Source organism: Protopterus annectens, chromosome 8.part1 (assembly GCF_019279795.1).
Source record: "Protopterus annectens isolate FY-2018-M chromosome 8.part1, PAN1.0, whole genome shotgun sequence".
NCBI classification, from domain to species: Eukaryota; Metazoa; Chordata; order Ceratodontiformes; family Protopteridae; genus Protopterus; species Protopterus annectens.
The window spans coordinates 307,214,124-307,234,120 of record NC_056742.1 but is presented as its reverse complement, the minus strand read 5'-3'; the positions used below and the strand labels follow the sequence as shown (position 1 = coordinate 307,234,120).

The 19,997-nt window shown below is 33.3% G+C and overlaps 1 protein-coding gene across 1 annotated transcript in view; it reads right to left on the bottom strand.

Moving 5' to 3' along the window:
• The window catches only part of LOC122810121 (extracellular calcium-sensing receptor-like), a 176,330-nt gene that overhangs the window by 103,103 nt on the left and 53,230 nt on the right, over nt 1–19,997 (bottom strand). Inside the window, exon 4 of the mRNA XM_044081597.1 lies at nt 3,529–3,756. Coding sequence (XP_043937532.1) covers nt 3,529–3,756 — 228 coding nt within the window. The remainder of the gene's footprint in view (nt 1–3,528; nt 3,757–19,997) is intronic.

Genomic DNA, 19,997 nt, shown 5'->3' with positions numbered 1-19,997 from the left:
GCAACACTTTTTTCACCTTAGAGCCATCTTATAAAAACACACTTGTACTTACTTTATACACTACTGTTTTTTGAGCATTTCTTAAGCATTTATTTTATTTTGTGGCAAAAATAGTAATTTTTTGTTGGCTTTTTTAGTTCTGTTTGCCTCCTAATCACTTTGCAGAAGGGTGAATTAGTCAGCGTTTTAGTTGATTGTCAGTTTGTTGCTTGTTATTTAATCTGCACTTGAGAGCTACTTTGGCTGTATTTTTATATTATGAAATTCCAGGATCATCCATTTTGTAACAGAAAGTGCTTATCTGATTTCTCTGAGTTGGGAAGCACTCCAAGAATCGCAAAATGTGGTTGATTTTTTTTTCTATGGTTTGTTTTTTGTATTGCTGTATGCCAGAGGGTATAAGAGTCAGCTTTCAAGCTTTTTTCCTGTACTATAAATCATGCAGGTTTGCATGGAGCTGCCTGCAGAGCAGCAGCTCTTAACAGTGCCCTGTATAATAGCAAATGGCTAGATGTAAAATTTCCCTAAAAAGTTATGTTACCTGTAAAGTTATATTCCTTAAAAAGTTAGGTCTGAAACCTGTTAAACAGTGTGGTAAAAAATTCTTTACACTTTATCTTATTTCTTTTTTTTCTTCTTCTTTTTCCACTTCTGAATATATTTTTTAAACTTATGTTTATAGACAACCCACAGCTGTGTCCACTTTTTATAAAATGGCCTCATTATCATATGATTTTTTCCATATGTCTTTCTCTTTTATCATTTCTTCTTCCTTTTTAAACTCAGCAATTAATCACTTTATCCTAGGATCATCCTTTATCCCACTCTATCCTTTATACTAGGACCCATCCATTTCCGCACTGTATCTTACTCACCTTTTCCCAATATTACCTCTTTCCTCTCATCTCTTATAATTGTTCATACCTGTACCTGTACCATACTGTACTTTACTTAATAACAGCAACTATCACTTGGTGATCTAATATTTAAATTATTGGTGCTACAATATACTTTGTCATGTGTTAAATAATACTACTGTGCACCATGTACTGTACTATGTGAATTTTAATTGATGACTGTTTTGTTGTGTACATTGTTATTTTGGAGCTTTTCTCCCCGGGCCTCTGCTAAAAAAGAACCCATGTCCAGTTGGACTTTCCCGGTAACCAAATGTAAAATAAATAGATAAAATAAAATAAATGTATCCATTTCACCCCTTTATTATTTCAGTGTCTTCCCTTATTCTAACCCATACTCTTTTATAATCTGAAAACTGCAGACTGTACTCCCCTGTTATTCTTTTCATGTGTTTAGAATAAGCTAAGTAATCAATTTCAATCTAAAAAATTCCACTTTTATATGCCCATTCTCTATTTTCCTCCTTTGAAATCTCAAAATTTTAATTCCCTTAACATTTTAATATCCTGTGTCATGTTTCCCTTTTCTCAGTTACAGTTAACATCCTCTACCATCACTATTGACATGTTTAGTAACTATTTTTTTTTTGATTTCTCCAAACAACTGGTTTCCTGTGTCATATTATTCTTATACAATTTTTGTCTCATTCTCATTTCACATATTCAGTACCCTTCCTGATACTACTTTTTCATTTTTATAAGGATTTTTATTGTAGAATATGCCTCATTTCGTACCAACCAGTTTGCCCCATAGTATCAGTATTATTTTCCTTTTTTTTCTTTGTTACATCAACTAGCAAGCAAAAACATCCATTGTTATTTTTACACTGTTCTACCACCACAAAACATCTTATATCCTTTGTAATGCTATTTTCATTAAATACTAAAATTCTAATATCATACCATTACTTTTTTATGTTTTATTTCCACATCTTATTTTTTTCTTTTTCTTCTCCTAAGTCTCTCACCAATTGATTTTTTCACCATCTTGTTGTTATTCTTTGTCCTGTCTCCATTTCTGCCTCTTCTTCCTCATCACTTTTTAAAATTGCAAAGTTGTTTTCTTTGTATATATTAATAACCTCACTTCGAACTGTTATTTCTACTTTTACTATATCTTCATTGTTTAACCTTTTTTTCAGTTCAGTATCTCTTTTCTCATAACACCTACTATTTCAACATTGTTTGTAATATTTTCTACTGCTTATCTTTCTTCTGAGATTTTTTTTATCTTTTTGTTAGTGCAAAGACTACAAAATATGTGATCATTCAGTGATTTGTCTGTTCAAGTTACTATTTAGTTAGGTCTATGTTGAATGTTGATTGTAATAATTTTTCAACAATTTTAACATTGTAACTTTAAGGAATGTATTTTGTTGAGTATGTGATGATTGCTTGACATTGAGCACAAGACTTTCATGTTACTATTTTAAATGTTGGTGTTGCTTTAAGGTTTTAGATTCTGATGACATTCTTCATTTGTTAAAAAGAACAAAAACCCTCAGTCTAAACTGATCTGAGACTCTCTTTGTACTATTTTTAGTAGAACCTTTGTTGTTTTATTTCCTTCATTTTTTTCTTTCCTGTTCTAATGTGGGATAGTCAAACCAGAGGTGTCCACATTCTTTATATTTTCTACAAAAAAGGCTTACAGTTTTTTCTTTTTGCTGCATTCCCACTCTCCACTCACTGACCACACCTTCATTTGTTACAGTCTTGTACTAAATGGTTTTCATCTTCACAGAAATAATATGCTTTGGGTTGGCCTCAGTACCTAATAAATCCTCTTTTACCATTCACAATTATTGTATTTGAAATATGTTGAATTTTCCCATGGCACACTTCTATCACCCATCATTCTAATGTCAGTTTTTTTTCTTAATTTGATTTTGTTTAGTAGGTAATAATGCTTTTTTCAGTGTCTCGTATTGCAGAGAGCATTGAATTTTATCATGTGTTACATTACCTCACTTTGAGTGGTGCTCACCTTATGCAGTTTATATGCAGTGTTTTCCCTGTACACTTGTCTTTCCTACAGATCTTACCTGTCTGTGCTACATGCTTAAGTTACACTAGCATTGATGCTTTGCACAGTTCACTGTTTAGCAGCTCAGTTCTAGCATGTGTGCTCCTGTAGTCTCTTAACCTACTTGTTTCTCAGTTTATGTGTATTGCATTAATTTTCCTTGAGGATTTTCGTGGCTGGATCTCCTGTTTTTGTTCTACATGGAAGTAGAGATGGTTATATCACATGGAACTTTTTTTGAATCACTGATTTTTCTTGGAATTGTGTAGGACAGGTCATTACACTTGGCTAGAAAGACTGAACATACCTGAAATCTGTATCTTAGGACAGTGCACAAAATAAAGCAGATAATTGAAACAAATGAAATGTCACTAAAGTATGTAAAGCTATATTCTATATAAAGGCCATAAGTTCTTCCAGTGAATCTAAATTCCAGTAAGATTGTTAGCACTAAGAGGTCAAAATTATTCCTTGTGGAAATAAGTTGAAATTATTTTATGATCACTGGAAGTTGCAAAAAGTCAAGAAAATATATGCAGAAGACAACTTGATCTATGCAAAAAAACAGATGAGTTACAATCTTACCTGTGTATAACCATTGTTCCACATTATATTCTTTGTTGCAATATTCATTCTTTTACTAGCAGGTAGTCTTGGATCATAGATACCAACAACTGAAGTTGCAACATATCCAGTTTTTATGTTTTGGAAGTTGAAAACATTGTATGCCATCGGTGTGAATCCATCTTCATCAAAAAATATATTATCATTTGCTGGTGTTGTAAAATTAGCTTTGCACACATAATGAAAGAACTGGAAAAAAGCACAAAGAGTTTTGTCAGTATTGAATTGGCACCTTTCATCTGTTAAAACCCTCTTCATATAGTTCACAATTTTCATCTCTGGCACTATGAGCATAAGACCTATCAAAGCTCGTCTATCATGGAGATCCCTGATGTCTTCCTTGTATATTAAAATCACCACTTATGTATTTATTTATTCATTTGTTCTATTTGATAATCAGACAGGTGTACAAATCCTAGAGGCACAAAGTGGGCCAATAGCAACCATTAACCCATGTTAAGTCCTGATTAGTGCACACTGCGATGAGTCCTAAGGAACAAAGTGCTTGCATTGAATACCTTTGTACCTCATTGTGCTCTTATATGTAACCCACACCGTGGAGTGTGTTGACATACTTATAGTAAGAATATTAATAAAACAACTAAATAAAAATGAATAGAAAGTATGGGCAATTCAAGAAACAAGCTATTATACATAAACATTATTACACTAATTAGACTGCTTCTACCTATCTGAATCTATACTTTGAGTCATAACCTGAACTTAGTTTTAAACTAGAAACTGTATGTTTAACCATTCAGGCAACCAGTATTGTGTAGACCTCAACAGGATCTGAGTGATAGTCAGGCTTGAAATTTATGTTTATCATCCACCATTTCACCTATTTGTTTGTCATTTTGCTGGGTATGAGATTAGATAAAGAGCAAGTATTTTTCAGCCAAGATAAGGAAAGAGGCATTGAAATTTAGTAGCTAACATCATTTTAATACAAACATATCGTAAATGAATATATTCAACACTGGCTTATCAAAATTAATTTAATTCCTAAAATACATAATGGACCAATATGAAAGAAGACACAATCATCATGAAACTGCATCCATGTGTGAGTGAGCAGCAGATCTGTGGTGGTGGCTGCAGTCCTCTGTGTTAAGGGTAATCTCTTCTATGGGCCATTGATGTGTCCTAAAATGACTCAGTAGTCCAGTCCTGTCCCCACAGGTCCAGCTACAAAAACTGCTAATGTTTCCATGTGGATGACCTGTCAAATGGTTTGAATTTATTTCATTTTTTTCCTTCCTGTTCTGTTTTATTAGTTTCAATGCATCTGTTTGCAGAGCAAACTCCAACATAATATAGGTTGTAGTACCAAAGTGGCTGATAGCATTTCCTACATTGTGATGTATCTATCAATTCAAGATATGCTTTCCTTGTTTCTTTTTGACATTTTTTTGCAGTCCACAAGACCTCTAGCTATGACTGAACTGGGATTACAAGAGGAAAAGTTAGACTTAGTCTGACTTAGATATAAGGACAGAAAATTATGGAAAGCAATTAGTTGCAGGAATCAAAGACATGGTAGAAACACCTAGTAAGGGGAGTTCTAGTCAAAACTGAAAGCCACCAAATAGTTACTCTTCAGAGGTGTAAAAGCTGCACTTTTTATCTCTGTTTTTTTTTTTGTTTTGTGCTTGCCCCATGCTATAGTGACCCTCAAGGCTGCATACGTAGAGGCTGGAGTGTCAACAAATGACTCCACAAGGGGATTGCAGGAATGTATAGCTCCTCCTGAAAACAGAATAAAAAAAGTAATTTTTGCATTTTGGAAGAGTCTTTTTTGTAGTTAAAAGTGTCATCACTAAGTCAAGTAAATGTCAGAGATTCATGTTGAGATCCAGTTTAATAAAGTCATGAAAGTCCAAATAAGAGAAAGTTATATGATGAAAACCATACATCTTTTTTTTAATAAACAAAAGCAAACAAAAACAGTATACCCTTTGTAATTCTGATGATCTTAACTACATTTCTTGGCATTACTAGACTGTTATTGTGAAAGTGCAGGATATATTATATATTTGAAGGTGCAATACCTTGGAATATTTGCTTTACTTAGGAATATAAATCCTGGAAGTAGTATATGTAGTTAGCTGGATTGTGTGCAGTGCAGGCCTTCTTCACAGATTTCTTTTTATAAATATGATACAGAGTTTTATAATGTGCTGTTTAAACATCCAGATCAAAGTTTATTTTATCAGGTTTTGCAATTGTAGAAGAAAGACACATAATAACTTTAGACTAATGAGCTGTCACATGAAGCTTAATGATAATAATAATAATAATAATAATAATAATTAAAATAATAATAATTATATTTCTCTCTCCCTCCCTCTGTATCTTTTATATATATATATATATATATATATATATATATATATATATATATATATAAATATATAATTTGCATGTACACATGTATATCTAAGTATGCATCTGTATAATTGTGTATGTGGTGTGAATATGCTTGTATGTATGTATGTATGTGGAGTTTATATGCTTTATAGATACATACAATATGTATATTATATTTATTTTATAAATATAAGAAAATTGTTATTAATTTAACATATTTATAATATATACACAGGAAGAAATTCAATATTGCATACTGTTATACAATGTTAGGAATACACTGAGCCATCTATGCAATCTTATACAATTAACACATTAGGAGTATTGGTATTTCAGCAGTCACATTTCAAGGCTATCCCAACAGCTAAAAGTCTTAGTATGATTTGGTGATCTCGTTCTGATTATTTCTTTTTCAGATTCATAAAGTATTGCTGTTCAATTTAGAAATTATTTGAATTTCCATTTTTGTAATAACTCTTCTAGCTGCTGCCAGGAGACTCCAAAACAATTTTTCTTTGATGTTTACAGACAAAGGAAGTGGAACATTTGGTAGTATTGTTGATCTAGTTAAAGAGCAATTTTTAGACCCCAACCCCTTAAAACATACTTATCTCTTCCCAATATTAATTTAATTTTACAAAATCCATAAACATAAGTGTCCAATCAGCTTTTACATCATTACTACATCTCCAACAAACTGAATAAATAATTTCACTATTTTTTTATAGGGAGTAATAAACATTCTATGTTATATATTTTCACATAAAAAACTTTCCAGTATAAATTTGAAGAAGTTTGACTAAATGATTTAAATAAAGTTTTATTCTTGCCATCTACTGAGTCACTCAGTCTACTACTACCAAAAAAATTCCAGAATTTTGCATCAAAATTATTATTGTTATTTATAATTAACTTATATAACTTGGACAAGCTTCCTTTGTATGTCAATTTACCCTTGATTATAGCATCCATATATTCATATAACAGGGAATAGTGTTCTGTTCATCTTCAGTCATATTATCTGCAAATACATTTAATTTCTTACTAATGGATAATATTAACTGGTTAACAGAGTCATCCAATTTATAGTCTTTCATTAAATATTCTTGCAACTTAGCTTTTCCTGTTTTAATGCAATCAGAGCATATTACTAATCCATTCCTTTTTAGTAAGTTCATTTCAACATTGTTCTGAGTTTCCTTAAATCTAGAGGTACGTGCAGTGGGAAAGCACAACATTTTCCATTCTGATATTAATGGAGTTTTAAAAACATATTTCTTAATGCTTTAAATAATTGGTTTCATATATGCAGAGTCTAAAGAATGAAATTCATTTCTTTCTGAGGTAAATTTTATTAACAAGATAAAAGGATTGTTACATGTTTCTATTGTATCATATTTGTTAAACCTATAAGAATTTAGTAAAATTTGCTTCTGAGTGGTTTTCATTGACTAGTGTAATTTGAATCTATCTAAAGTATAATGGAGTTAAAATTTTCAGTAATAGAATAAGATTCTACATCTGGGAAGCTAATACCCATATTCCTATAATCTTGTAAGATTTCTCTAAGCAGTTCTCTGCTTTTTAAAGATTTTTTGTCAGGTATTACAGCTATTGAATGCAATATGTATATAGTCTTGGGTGATATAATCATTTAATAAGTACTAACCTATCTTCAAAAGTTAAAAAAAAATAATTTCATTTTTAATAAGAACTAACATTTCTTCAATTATTTTTCAAAATTATTATTAATAATCTTAGTCACATCTTGATATATATTTTATTCCTAAATATTTTAGTTCTTTTTCTTCCCATTCATATTTATATTTATCTTTAAACTTACTATCTAGTAATTGATTTAACACTAAAGTTTCAGTTTTCTTATTATTAAATTTCAGCACCAATACTTTTTAAACTTTTCAGTTTCCTCATCTGTTTCTTCAGTTGAATAATTCAAATCTCCTATAGTTAGCAAAATATCATCTGCAAAAAGCTGCCTCTTAGATTGACAATCCTTGTTACTTGACAATCCATAAATTATTTCATAGCTTCCTATAATATCAGCTAAACGTTCAATAACTAATGCAACTAGTAGAGGGGACAATGTGCACCCTTGCTCTGTGCCTTTGTTTTTAAATGAATCCTTGAGAAATGCAAGGTCCAGTTTTAACATTTGCTTTGGAGTCTCTCTATGTATATTTGTTTAAATATTCAGATAAATTGTTCTGGAAATGCAAGTACCTCTAACATTTTAAACAAGTAGTTTCAAACTACAGAATCAAAAGCTCTCTTGATAGCTAAGCTAATTAAGGCCAATTTATTGTTCATTTCTTTTACTAACTCTAAGATAGTTACTATCCATTTTATATTATCATACATTAATCTACTGACTATAAATCCTATTTGATCTTTATTATTTATCTACTATATCTATTAGTCTAATAGCAGAGATGGAATTAAATATTTTATAGTCTATATTTAATAATGAAATAAGTGTATATGAGGAAACTAGCTTATTATCATTTCCTTGTTTATGTGAGTTTACAGAAAATTTCCACAAAGGAGGAATTCTTTTGTCATTCTGAATTATCCTGAAAATGTCAGTCAGTAATTCTAAAATATTTAATAGAAGCAGACTATGTAATTCTATACTTAAAACATCTAACCCTGGAGCTTTGCCATTTTCCTTTTTTTAAAGCTTCTTTAACTTCAATTAAGGTAATAGGCTTACTCAACAGAGATCAGAATCAGAACCAGAATCACATTTATTGTCCAAGTATGCATGCATACAAGGAATTTAACTTTGATTTCAGTGACTCTTCATGTATGAATTATATAAATGACATACATACAAATATTAAGAACAAGACAAACAACATACATGCAACTATTAAGAACAAGACAAAAAAGTAAATATACATATACATACAAGGTGCAAAGTGCAACTCAGTGCAAGAAATACTGAAATAAACTCTGAAAGAAACAAGTATTAACAATATGTGAACAATACTGCAGAGTCCATGGAGGCTTGGGAAAGAAAATACTCCAAACTAATAAGCTGAGTTAACCATTTATGAACTTGATGGCCTGTGGAAAAAAAAATGTTCTTATATCTGCTTGTTTTGGTGCATATTAATCTATAATGTCTGGCTGATGGTAATAGTTCAAAAAGATGGTGGCCTGGATGTGAAGGGATGGTGGTGATATTCCCTGCCCTTTTCATGACTCTGGAATAGTGCAGGTCCTGTAAGGAGTGAAAACTAGCACCAGTGATATTTTCAGCAGACCTGACCATTCAATCCAAACCACACTGTTTTGGATGGGCTGAGAACCGACTCAATGACTGCTGTATAGAACTGAATCAACAGTTCCTGTGGGAGGTTGAACTTCCTCAGCTGTTGCAAAAAGTACATTTGCTTTTGTGCCTTTTTTATGATGGACCCTACATTGGTCTCCCACTTCAAGTCACAGGAGAGTATAGATCCCAAAAACATGAAGGATTCCACAACCGACACAGCAGTATTAAATATAAAGGGGGGGGGATAATATTGTAGTACCAGTCCTAAAGTGCACTGTCATCTCCACAGTTTTAAGAGTGTTCAGTTCCAGATTATTCTGATTATACCAAAGGGCCCGCTGATCAACCTCCTGTCTGTATGTAGACTCATCACCATTCCTGATGAGCCCAATGATAGTTGCATCTTCTGCATATTTAATAAGTTTGACAGAGCGGTCTTTAGAGGTGCAGTCATTAGTGTAGAAGAAGAATAGCAGTGGGGAGACACATCCTTGGGAGGCACCTGTATTGATCGTGCAATAGCTGGATGTAAATTTCCCCAGTTTCACCTGCTGTTTCTTATTGGTTAGAAAATTGGTGATCCATTGACAGGTAGAAGCAGGAAAGGAAAGCTGGGAGAGTTTCAAGTGAAGAAGCTCTGGAATTATTGTATTAAATGCAGAGCTGAAGTCAACTAACAGAATCTTTGCATATGTCATTGGGTTGCCAAGATGTTGCAAGACAGAGTGCAGAGAGCTGTAATATCCTTCAAGTGAGCTAACACCAGGCTCTCAAAAATCTTCATGACCACTGATGTCAAAGCAACAGACCTGTAGTCATTCAGTGCTGTTATAGTGGATTTTTTATGCACTGGAATTATTGTGGCTTGTTTGAAACATAAGGGAACTTCACACAACTCTAATGATTTATTAAAAATCTGAGTAAAAAGAAAAGCCAGTTGATCAGCACATGTTTTTAAACAGGAGGGTGAAACCCCATCTGGACCAGCTGCTTTCTTAATTTGCTGTCTTTTAAAAAATGATACATATCCTCCACAGAGATAATTAATGCAGACTGAATGTGAAAATACTTGGAAGAGAGAGTCATATAGGTCTGACCACTAACAGAGCTGGTAACAGTGCCATTTGTAGCCTCAGGTTTATCAAACCTGCAGTAAAAAGCATTCAAATCATCAGCCAGGTGGTAATTAGTCGCAGTGTAGGGGGATGGTTTCCTTTAGTTTGTAATGTTTTGTAGACCTTTCCACACTGATATAGGATCATTAGTTAAAACTGTTTTTTCAGCTTTTTAGAATAGTTCTTTTTAGCCACTTTAATTTCTTTTGTCAATGTGTTCCTTGCCTGTCTAAAAAGCGTTCTGTCCCCACTTCTATAGGCATCTTCCTTGGCTTGACAAAGCTGCTTAGGTTTAGCAGTAACCAGGGTTTGCTGTTGTTAAATTTTAAACAGGTCTTAGTGAAGACACACATATCTTCACAGAAGCTGACATAAGATGTTACTGTGTCTGCCAGTTCATGCAAGTTAGTAGCAGTATCTTCAAAGACACTCCAATCTGTACAATCAAAGCATACTTGCAGCTTCAGCATTGCCTGAATAGTCCAGCTACTCAATGTATTGATCACATGTTTAACAGATTTTTAACTTGCTCTTATAGATAGGAAGCAAATGAATCAGACAGTGATCAGAAAAACCCAAAGCCGCACACGGAACAGCACGATAATCATGTTTTAACACTGTATAACAATGATCCAGTGTGCTCCTGTCTCCGGTAGGACACTTTATATGCTGTGTAAATTTAGGACGTTCATGGCTGAGATTTGCCTTATTAAAATCCCCCAGAATAATCAGAAGGGAGTTTGGATAATTCTGGTCCAAGCATATTATCTGATAGACAGTTTTTGTAGTGCCGCCCCCATACAGGCTTGAGGTGGAATGTAAACACTAACCAGAATAAATGAAGAGAACTCCCAAGGTGAATAAAAAGGTCTACAACTAACACAAAACATTTCTAAGTCAGGGCAGCACATTTTACTTAACACTGTGACATCATTACACCAACCTTCACTGATATAAAAGCAGACTCCACCTCCTTTACTCTTCCCTAATGTCTCCAATACTCTGTCTGCTCTGTAAAACTGAAAGCCAGGCAGATGTAATGCAGAGTCTGGAATGGATTCATTTAGCCAGGTTTCTGTGAAGCACAGTACAGACGAAAGTGAAAAATCCTTGTGAGTTTCATTGAGAAGTAACAGTTCATCCATCTTATTGCACAGGGAGCAAAGGTTTGCCAGATATAAACTTGGGAGTACCCTTTGAAAACCTGTCTGTCTCAGCCTAACCATTGCACCAGCTCACTTCCCCCTTTTGCGATGCCTGTGTCTACCTCTGCTGCTGACAACTGCTGCTCCTCCAGCTAGGACCTCCAGAAAATTTCTTAATTGCAAAAAATCTGGTGAAAAATTGCATGAAATGATTTGCTGAATATTTAAAAATTCTTCATGAGTATACTTAATTACAGGTGAACACCAAACAACAGGACAAATAAACAAAAACAAACAGAATACTAGAGGGCACTGAACTGAGGCTGCCATTCTCAGCGCCATCTTGTTTTTTTTTTCTTTGATGATTTTTAGTTGTTTTTTTTTTTTGTTTTTATATTTGTTGGACATTAAGTTTATTAGGAACATGTTTCTTTAAATAATTGTCAATTTTGTAATCATCAGGATTATTATTTTGTCCTTATTAAGATTCTCAGGAATTTTTTTAAAAATATTAAGCATTTCCTATATGTCTGAAGTATGCTTATTAGTGTGAGGATTTCGAATATTATTGATGTGTGTCTTTTTGCTTAACATATTATTTCTGTTAGCTAATCTATTTAGATTTTTTGAATTTATCACATAAATGTGCAATTTTATATTTTCTAAAGCTATCTCCACTTTATGCATCATAACTGTTTAATATTTTGTTGTTAATTTTTTAATGAATTCAGTACTATCTACTTTCTTTGTTTGCTGCTAAAACCTCACTTTGTGTATTTCATATTGTTTTCTAAAAACTCTTTATCCTACTGTTTCATTTTATTACTAGGTATCCTCCCATTCCATCTCTAATATGCATTTTAAGGATTCCCATAGCATGACTTTACCAAAATGACCATAATCATTCAAAGGTGAAAAATCTGGATTTCTTCCTTAAGATAACTCTTACATTCTTTTAATTTCATCATATATACTTGAATTCTATAAATAATGTTAAATTTCTTCACACACATTAATATATTAATACTTAGTGCATTATGGTCAGATAAAGGACAAGGAATAGTATTGAAATGGTCTATATTACGAGATCAAAAATACTAATAAGCGAATACTAAAACCCCGACACCTATTGCATGAGCCGCTAATATCCTGAACACACTAAATCGCAAAATTTTATATGTCGAACTGTCATACTCGGCCAATCCCACCACCAACTACATACTATCTACCCAAACAAAATAAATAAAGCACATACATACACTAACCAAACCCTACTTCTAACCCTAAAGTAAATCACAAACACCCTACTTCTAACCCTACACTAAACTCCACTTACACAACTCTCTATGCACTATCCTTAACCCCTCCCTAACCCTAAGGTCCAGAATCACCAAGACACTTCCCTACATAGATATATCCAAACAAAATAAATAATCCACATACATACATTTAACAAAACCCTACTTCTAACCCTGCACTAAACCCCATATACACAACTATCTATGCACTACCCTTAACCCCTCCCTAACCCTAAGGTCCGTAACTACTGCACACTTCCCCTACAAAAATATACACAAACAAAATAAATAATCCACATACATGCATTTAACAAAACCCTACTTCTAACCCTACACTAAATCTAACATATATAACCTATCTATGCACTTACCTTAACCCACACCCTAACCATAAAGTCCGTAACTATCCAACACTTACCTTATACAGCTATTCCACAGACGGGCCAACCATAGTAATTCGACATATCTGAAATCACGGTTTTGGACATTCACTATAAGTTTGTTTCGCGCAATACATGTCAACGTTTACATATTTGTGTAAATGGACTTTCGCTCAGCTAATATAGACTCGTATTGAAAAATTCACCTTATTAAGTAAATCTGTAAAAGCATAAATTCTATCAATTCTAGTTTGTGTCCCATGTGGATAATAATAATGAATGAAGAACATTGACTTATCTTCTGCTTTTGCTATTAAATCAACTAAATTATTATTACTAATCCATCTGTTTAGTGCTTTAGCTAATGCAAGAATTTTATTCACATGTATTTTCTATACTAGATATGCAGTTATAATCCCCTGCTAGGATTAAACTACCATTCCAATGACTTTGTAATAAGTTTAAGTGATATTTAGCTACTCTTGCATCTATTCCAGGGATCCAGTAAAAATTGGCTAGTGTAGAGAGTTTGCTATTATATTTAAATGTTGCAAATGCATACATTTGTTTGGGATCATTAATGGATTCCATGACCTTAGGCATTAAAGTAGACTTTCTCCAAAGGATAGTTGTTCCTCTCCTCTTTTTGTTAAAAGAAACAGATGATAACATTTTGTAGCCTAAGTAATATTGTGTATCTTTGTCTTTCAAGTAAGTCTTGTAAGAATATAACATCTCCTCTGTTTAATTTTAGATGTTTCATTAATGATTTCCTTTGTTGCTATTATTTAATCCATTTACATTAATAAGTAATAGACAAAAACTATCCCTACTGTGTATTTAAAAAGATTTATTTTAAAACATATGACATATTTATCCACCATATTAGTTTAATTGTATGTATGACTCTAATGCATTCCTCCAACACTGTCTTAACATTTCCAGACTTTTAATTATTCCTTTCAATAAACTAAACAACTAAAACTCACAAACAGCAAAAAAACAAGTCTACAGCTGCAACTAATAGAACACAACCTACCATGGAGACCAAAGTTCCTAGTTTGTCTATCAAACAGACAAACTACTATACTATCTCTCTACCTACCAATACCAAAACATTAATACAAAAAATATCTGAAAGCTACTGTGACTTACAAATAATTAATATAATATTATATGTGTAAGTTAAAATAACAGGAGACTATTCATTTAATTATATATCTTGCCATTTAAAACTATCCCCATTACTACATAAAAGTTTAATTTTTTTTATTAATCACAAATATTAAATAATCTAATAAATAGTGTACTATGTACCTGTTTATGTAATAGTAGTATAAATTATCCATTAAATATTTGTAAATTATTCAGTCATTCACCATTATTATAACAAAATTTCTAAATAAATAAGTAGAACAAAATAAGACCTGAAGAGATAAAGATATATACAAACTTACAGGTGACAGGTAATCTTATCATTCTAAACTATTATACAAAAGAAAATCAATGCACATATATATTCATCATGCTAAAAGATATACACATATTTTATAGATCTAACAAAAACTCTGAATTCATTTTAAAATTACAAGTGTATATATGTCAAAATTGTGTAACACTGTTAATTTGATAAATATCAAAACTTTTAAAAATCCTTTAGTGTATTAAACTAATTCTTAGAAGTATTTACATTAATGTCAAAGGGAATGTCTTGTTATTTCTATAGAGTCAAGAAAACCAATTCTATGTTGTAATCAAAAGCTGCAATGTGCTTAATTCTAAACCCATTCTCCCTTCCTGGGTTCAAACATATTGAAAAATGTACTTTACTTTCCATCAAAATAGATAGGATGCACTGATTCAGCAATATAGCACTCAAATGTCAGCTCTGACATATGAAATTAGTAATTTCAGATAGTATTAGTGTATCTAATAACATACAATATGCAAAAAGCTCCAAGGTTGACATGACCAAGCTCCACATTTCTGCTTTCAGGATATTTTTTCAAATATTTTTATATGATTTTCTATGTTAATTATATGAGATCTTGCACATTCACTTTTCTGCCATACGTGGATATATGCAATACATATCTTTTTTATAAACAGTTATTTGAATATATTTTTTCTGTCTTGTTTGCCCACTAATATTTTACTTTATTCTATATATCTTGTATTTTTAATATCTCAGTTCTCTATTACAGATTAAAGTATGTGGATATATTTCTTAACTTATTAATACTGCTTTCTTATTAATCTTACATAGTAAATATTTCATTCCTTGTGCATATGCTTATTATTCATAATATTTTTACTCTTCTTAGTATTTCTAATATTACAAGCAATTTGACTATATATATAAAATAATTCCTGCTTGTTTAATTTGAATGTGTTTTAGCCATTGAAAACTGCTGTTCTGATCTAAACTTCACATCCTGACATTAGAATTTGATTGCTGCATGTGAAAATCAAAACTCACAACACACAGTAGCTGTTAATTTCCTCTGTAAGTTTCTCATTCTTCTTAATTCTTTTAAACTGTTCTAATCAGTAATAAACATCTAACTTTACTTCTTTCCATGAATATGTACAATTAGAGTTAATAACAGTACAGCATAAGCTATTAACATTCATCAAAATGTAATCAAATTATATCAGGAACAGTTCAATATAAAACATTACTGTAGCTTTTGTTTTACCAATTCTTCACTTCTTTAATAGAGTTATTTTTAAAATAATGTGCAGGGTTGGAATTCATGTTAGGGTGGACTGTTGAGGCCAAAGCCCTCACATAAATTAAATGCATGGAAGTTTTTTTTATTTTGTGTGCTACCAATCTCAGTATACATATGTGTGTATATATATATATATATATATATATATATGGATTCACTTCAGAAGATCAAATTTCCAAAATCTCGAACTGCAAATAACCGAAACCAAAAGCTCGAGTTTCGGAAACTCGAACTTCTGAAGGGAAACCATCAAAAAAAAAAAACACAAACTTAAGCACGGGGCTTTGCCCCTGCACCCATGTGGGGAGCTGTGCCCCCACACCCCCTACTTAAATATACCAACTCCAAGATCGCGCTACAGTGGGGAGATGGGAAATCTCCCGTCTTGCGCTGTATGCGGAAGCGCAAAACAGGAGATTTCTCACTTCCTGCCAACACCACAAAACAAATAAAACATTATGTACACACAAGGCATACAACAATACTTGCCTCTGTGTGCACGTAATGTATTAAGGTAAGTAAAGTCTTATTTCTAAACACTACACACATTCGATTTACTAAAATCTCGATCATATGGTCTCGACCATATGAAATTCGAGATTTCAGTAATTCGATTATGTGAAGTGTTCCCATATATATATATATATATATATATATATATATATATATATATATATATATATTTGGGTCTACTTTATAACACTGACTTACCATTTGGTCGACGTTCAAAACAGAGGGATGAAAACATTGGAAGTTTACAATCACAAACTCCTGGAACATTGTATTTCCTCTCTTGGAAAGTAACCACTTGGCCACCAATGATGACATTACAAACAGAAGCGAATTACACCCACCAAAGAGGAGGCTTTGCCCGCCGCACCTCGCTACTTAAATATACCAGCTCCAACATCACATTACAGTGGAGAAAAGTCAAAGTTCACCATTGTGGCCAAGTGGTTATGCTGTTCCAGGAGTTCATGATTGTAAGCTTCTGACATTTTTGTCTCTCTGTTTTAATGCCGACAAAATGGTAAGTTGATGCTATGAAGGGGACCCATCTATATGTATATATATATATATATATATATATATATATATATATATATATATATATATATATATATATATATATATATATATATATATTACAATTATGGAAATCCTACATAACTGAATCTCTAACTCCCTACCACAAGAAACCATCCTACTGGGAGACTTTAACATTGACTGGCTTAACTGCTCTAGCCATAATCCATCCACCCACATCAACCTCCATGGATTTACCCAAATTATATCTACCCTAACCAGAACAGACAAAACTTCCAAATGTGAATCCATCCTAGACTGGATACTGTTATCTGACCCCACTCTAGCACAGCAATCAGAATATCTCCCTGATAGTCTAAGTGACCATTAACCAACCTTCCTGATTAGAAATAGACCTCGACACATTAACCAACCCATCCTCAGAGTTGTTTGTAATAAAAAGACCTTTATAACTGCTAACTTCAAAATGCACTAAAAAGCTGCAGTTGGACTCCCCTAAGACAACTTCCTCTAGATGAAGCCGTAAATTACTTTAACTCTACCTTCCTAAAAATCTTAAATCATCATGCTCCCGGCTGAACCATAAGAATAAAAATAAATTATGCCCCATGGCTAACTAAAGATACCAAAATTACAATGAAAGAAAGGGACAAAGCTTGGACCCAATTTCATAAAAACAAAACTACCAATCGGAGACAAATATATTTAGAACTCCATAATAAGGCTAAAAAACAAATTAAATTAGATAAAATTAACTTGCAATAAATGGAGAATTCAACAACAAAACCAACAAAGTCAAACAACAAAAAATAAAATTCTCACAGCAGTCTTTATTCACCAAGAGAAGCAGCACCTTATTCAGTAAGTGATAAAATTACTACAAAAAACATGCAAGAAAAACATGCTCACAACCCTAAAAACTTCTGGGCCATAATAAATGGTATCCATCCAGGAAAATCCTCCATACCAACCCCAGTGCTACCAAACAACCAGGACAACATTTCCACTCAATTTAACAAATTTCTTACCAAAACAGTTCAAACTCTTGTGAAAACCCAAAACACCACTAACAGCCTCACAACAGCATGTTCCCCTACTCAGCCAAATACAAATCAAAATAATGATACATCCAGCTTCTTCCTACACCCTGTACCCAAAAAAGTAATCCTTAAACTGCTAAAAAATCTCAAACCAACCACACTAGCAGCTGACAACCTACCTGCAAATTTCCTTCAAATAGCAGCAGAAGCAATAGCCTATACTGTATCCATTCTCATAAATTGATCACTAGCAGAATACAGGGTACCCACCTTATGGAAAACATCACATATTATTCGACTACACAAAGGAGGTAAATCCTTAGAACTCACCAACTATCATCCTATCACAATCCTATCACCTTTATCAAAAATATTAGAAAGAGTTGTTCACTCCCAGCTACTGCATTACCTCCTAGAAAATGACCTACTCTCCAAATCTCAGCACAGCTTTAGGCCCTCCCACAGCACCACCACAGCACTACTATCATTCACTGATATAGTTAACCACCATAGAAACAAGGGACTATTCATATCTTCCATATTCTTAGACTTATCAAAAGCCTTTGACATGGTTAACCACAGCTTTCTACTTGAAACTCTTTCCTCCTCCATATCTTGGTTTACTAGCTACTTATCAGATCGTCAGCAAGCAGTCCTTTGGCAAGACCAGCTGTCTCCTTTACTGCCAGTATCCACAGGAGTCCCCCAAGGGTCTATTCTAGGCCCACTGCTGTTCTCACTATTTACCAACCAAATCTCTTCTTCCTCACCCACCACATCCATCGTACAATATGCAGATGACACAACCTTTATATCTGCCTTAAAAGAACTCCAAACCCTAACCCAAAATAGCTTTACTCTAGCTGAAACATGGTTCACCAACATTAAACTTATTCTTAATCCCAAAAAAACAAAACTAATTATTTTTGGTCCCAGGTGATCCCCTCCCCTAAACAATAATTTTACTATTAACTCTAAGGACAACATCCAAATCACTCCTACTACTCACAGTAAACTGTTAGGTATTGAGATAGACAATAACCTAAAATATGACATCCATATAGCTCAAACCATAAAGAAAGTAAACAAAAAACTAGGGCTCCTCTACATGAATGAACAGTTTATGACCAAGCAAACCAAAGCAACCATCGCAAGGACACATCTCTTATCCATCCTTCTCTATGCCTCCCCTGTCCTTACAAATCTCCTCCAAAATGATCTAAGCAAAATGGAATCTTGTTACAAGAAGATTGCCAAGTTTGCTACTGAAGCCTCTTACAGATCCTACCACTGTCTTGCCCATAAGCAGCTCAACTGGCTTGAACTGCCTCAACTACTTCTACTCAATCAACTCTCAATAGCTCTTCTACCTTCCAAAAAATATCCTGGTACTCCAGCTTCTAATCCAGTCTCACACTTCGATGAGAGCCTTAAGATCCAGTAGCCAAAACCTCATAAATGTCATTAAACATAAAACTGATGCTGGTAAAGCTCTCTTTGCCTGCACTATTGCCAGGACCTGGAACTCAATACCAAGCCAAATAACCTCGACTACACCTACCACTCAATTCAAAAAGCCCCTGAAAACCCACTACTTAAATAACTGGCTTTGACCAAGGTACTCCCTTGTTAACTCTTATCATTACACTGTTCTAATAATCTAACTTAGGGTCTACCGCTTAAGGTTCTCTGGGTCAATTCTTGGCTGGGGTGCCTTCTTTGCGGAGTCTGCATGTCCTCCCTGTGGTTGCGTGGGTTTCCTCCAGGTGCTCTGGTTTCCTCCCACATCCCAAAGACATGCTGTAGGTCGATTGGACACTCTGAATTGGCCCTAGGCATGAGTGTGTGCATGTGTGGGCCTTCTGTGGAAGGTTGGGCACCGGGCTGGCAACTCGACACCGTAAAAACTCCACTGCCAATCATGAACAGACAAAATGATCCACTGTGGCGATCCCTAACTGGGAAAAGCTGCAAGAAGAAGAAGAAGAAGAAGAAGAAGGGT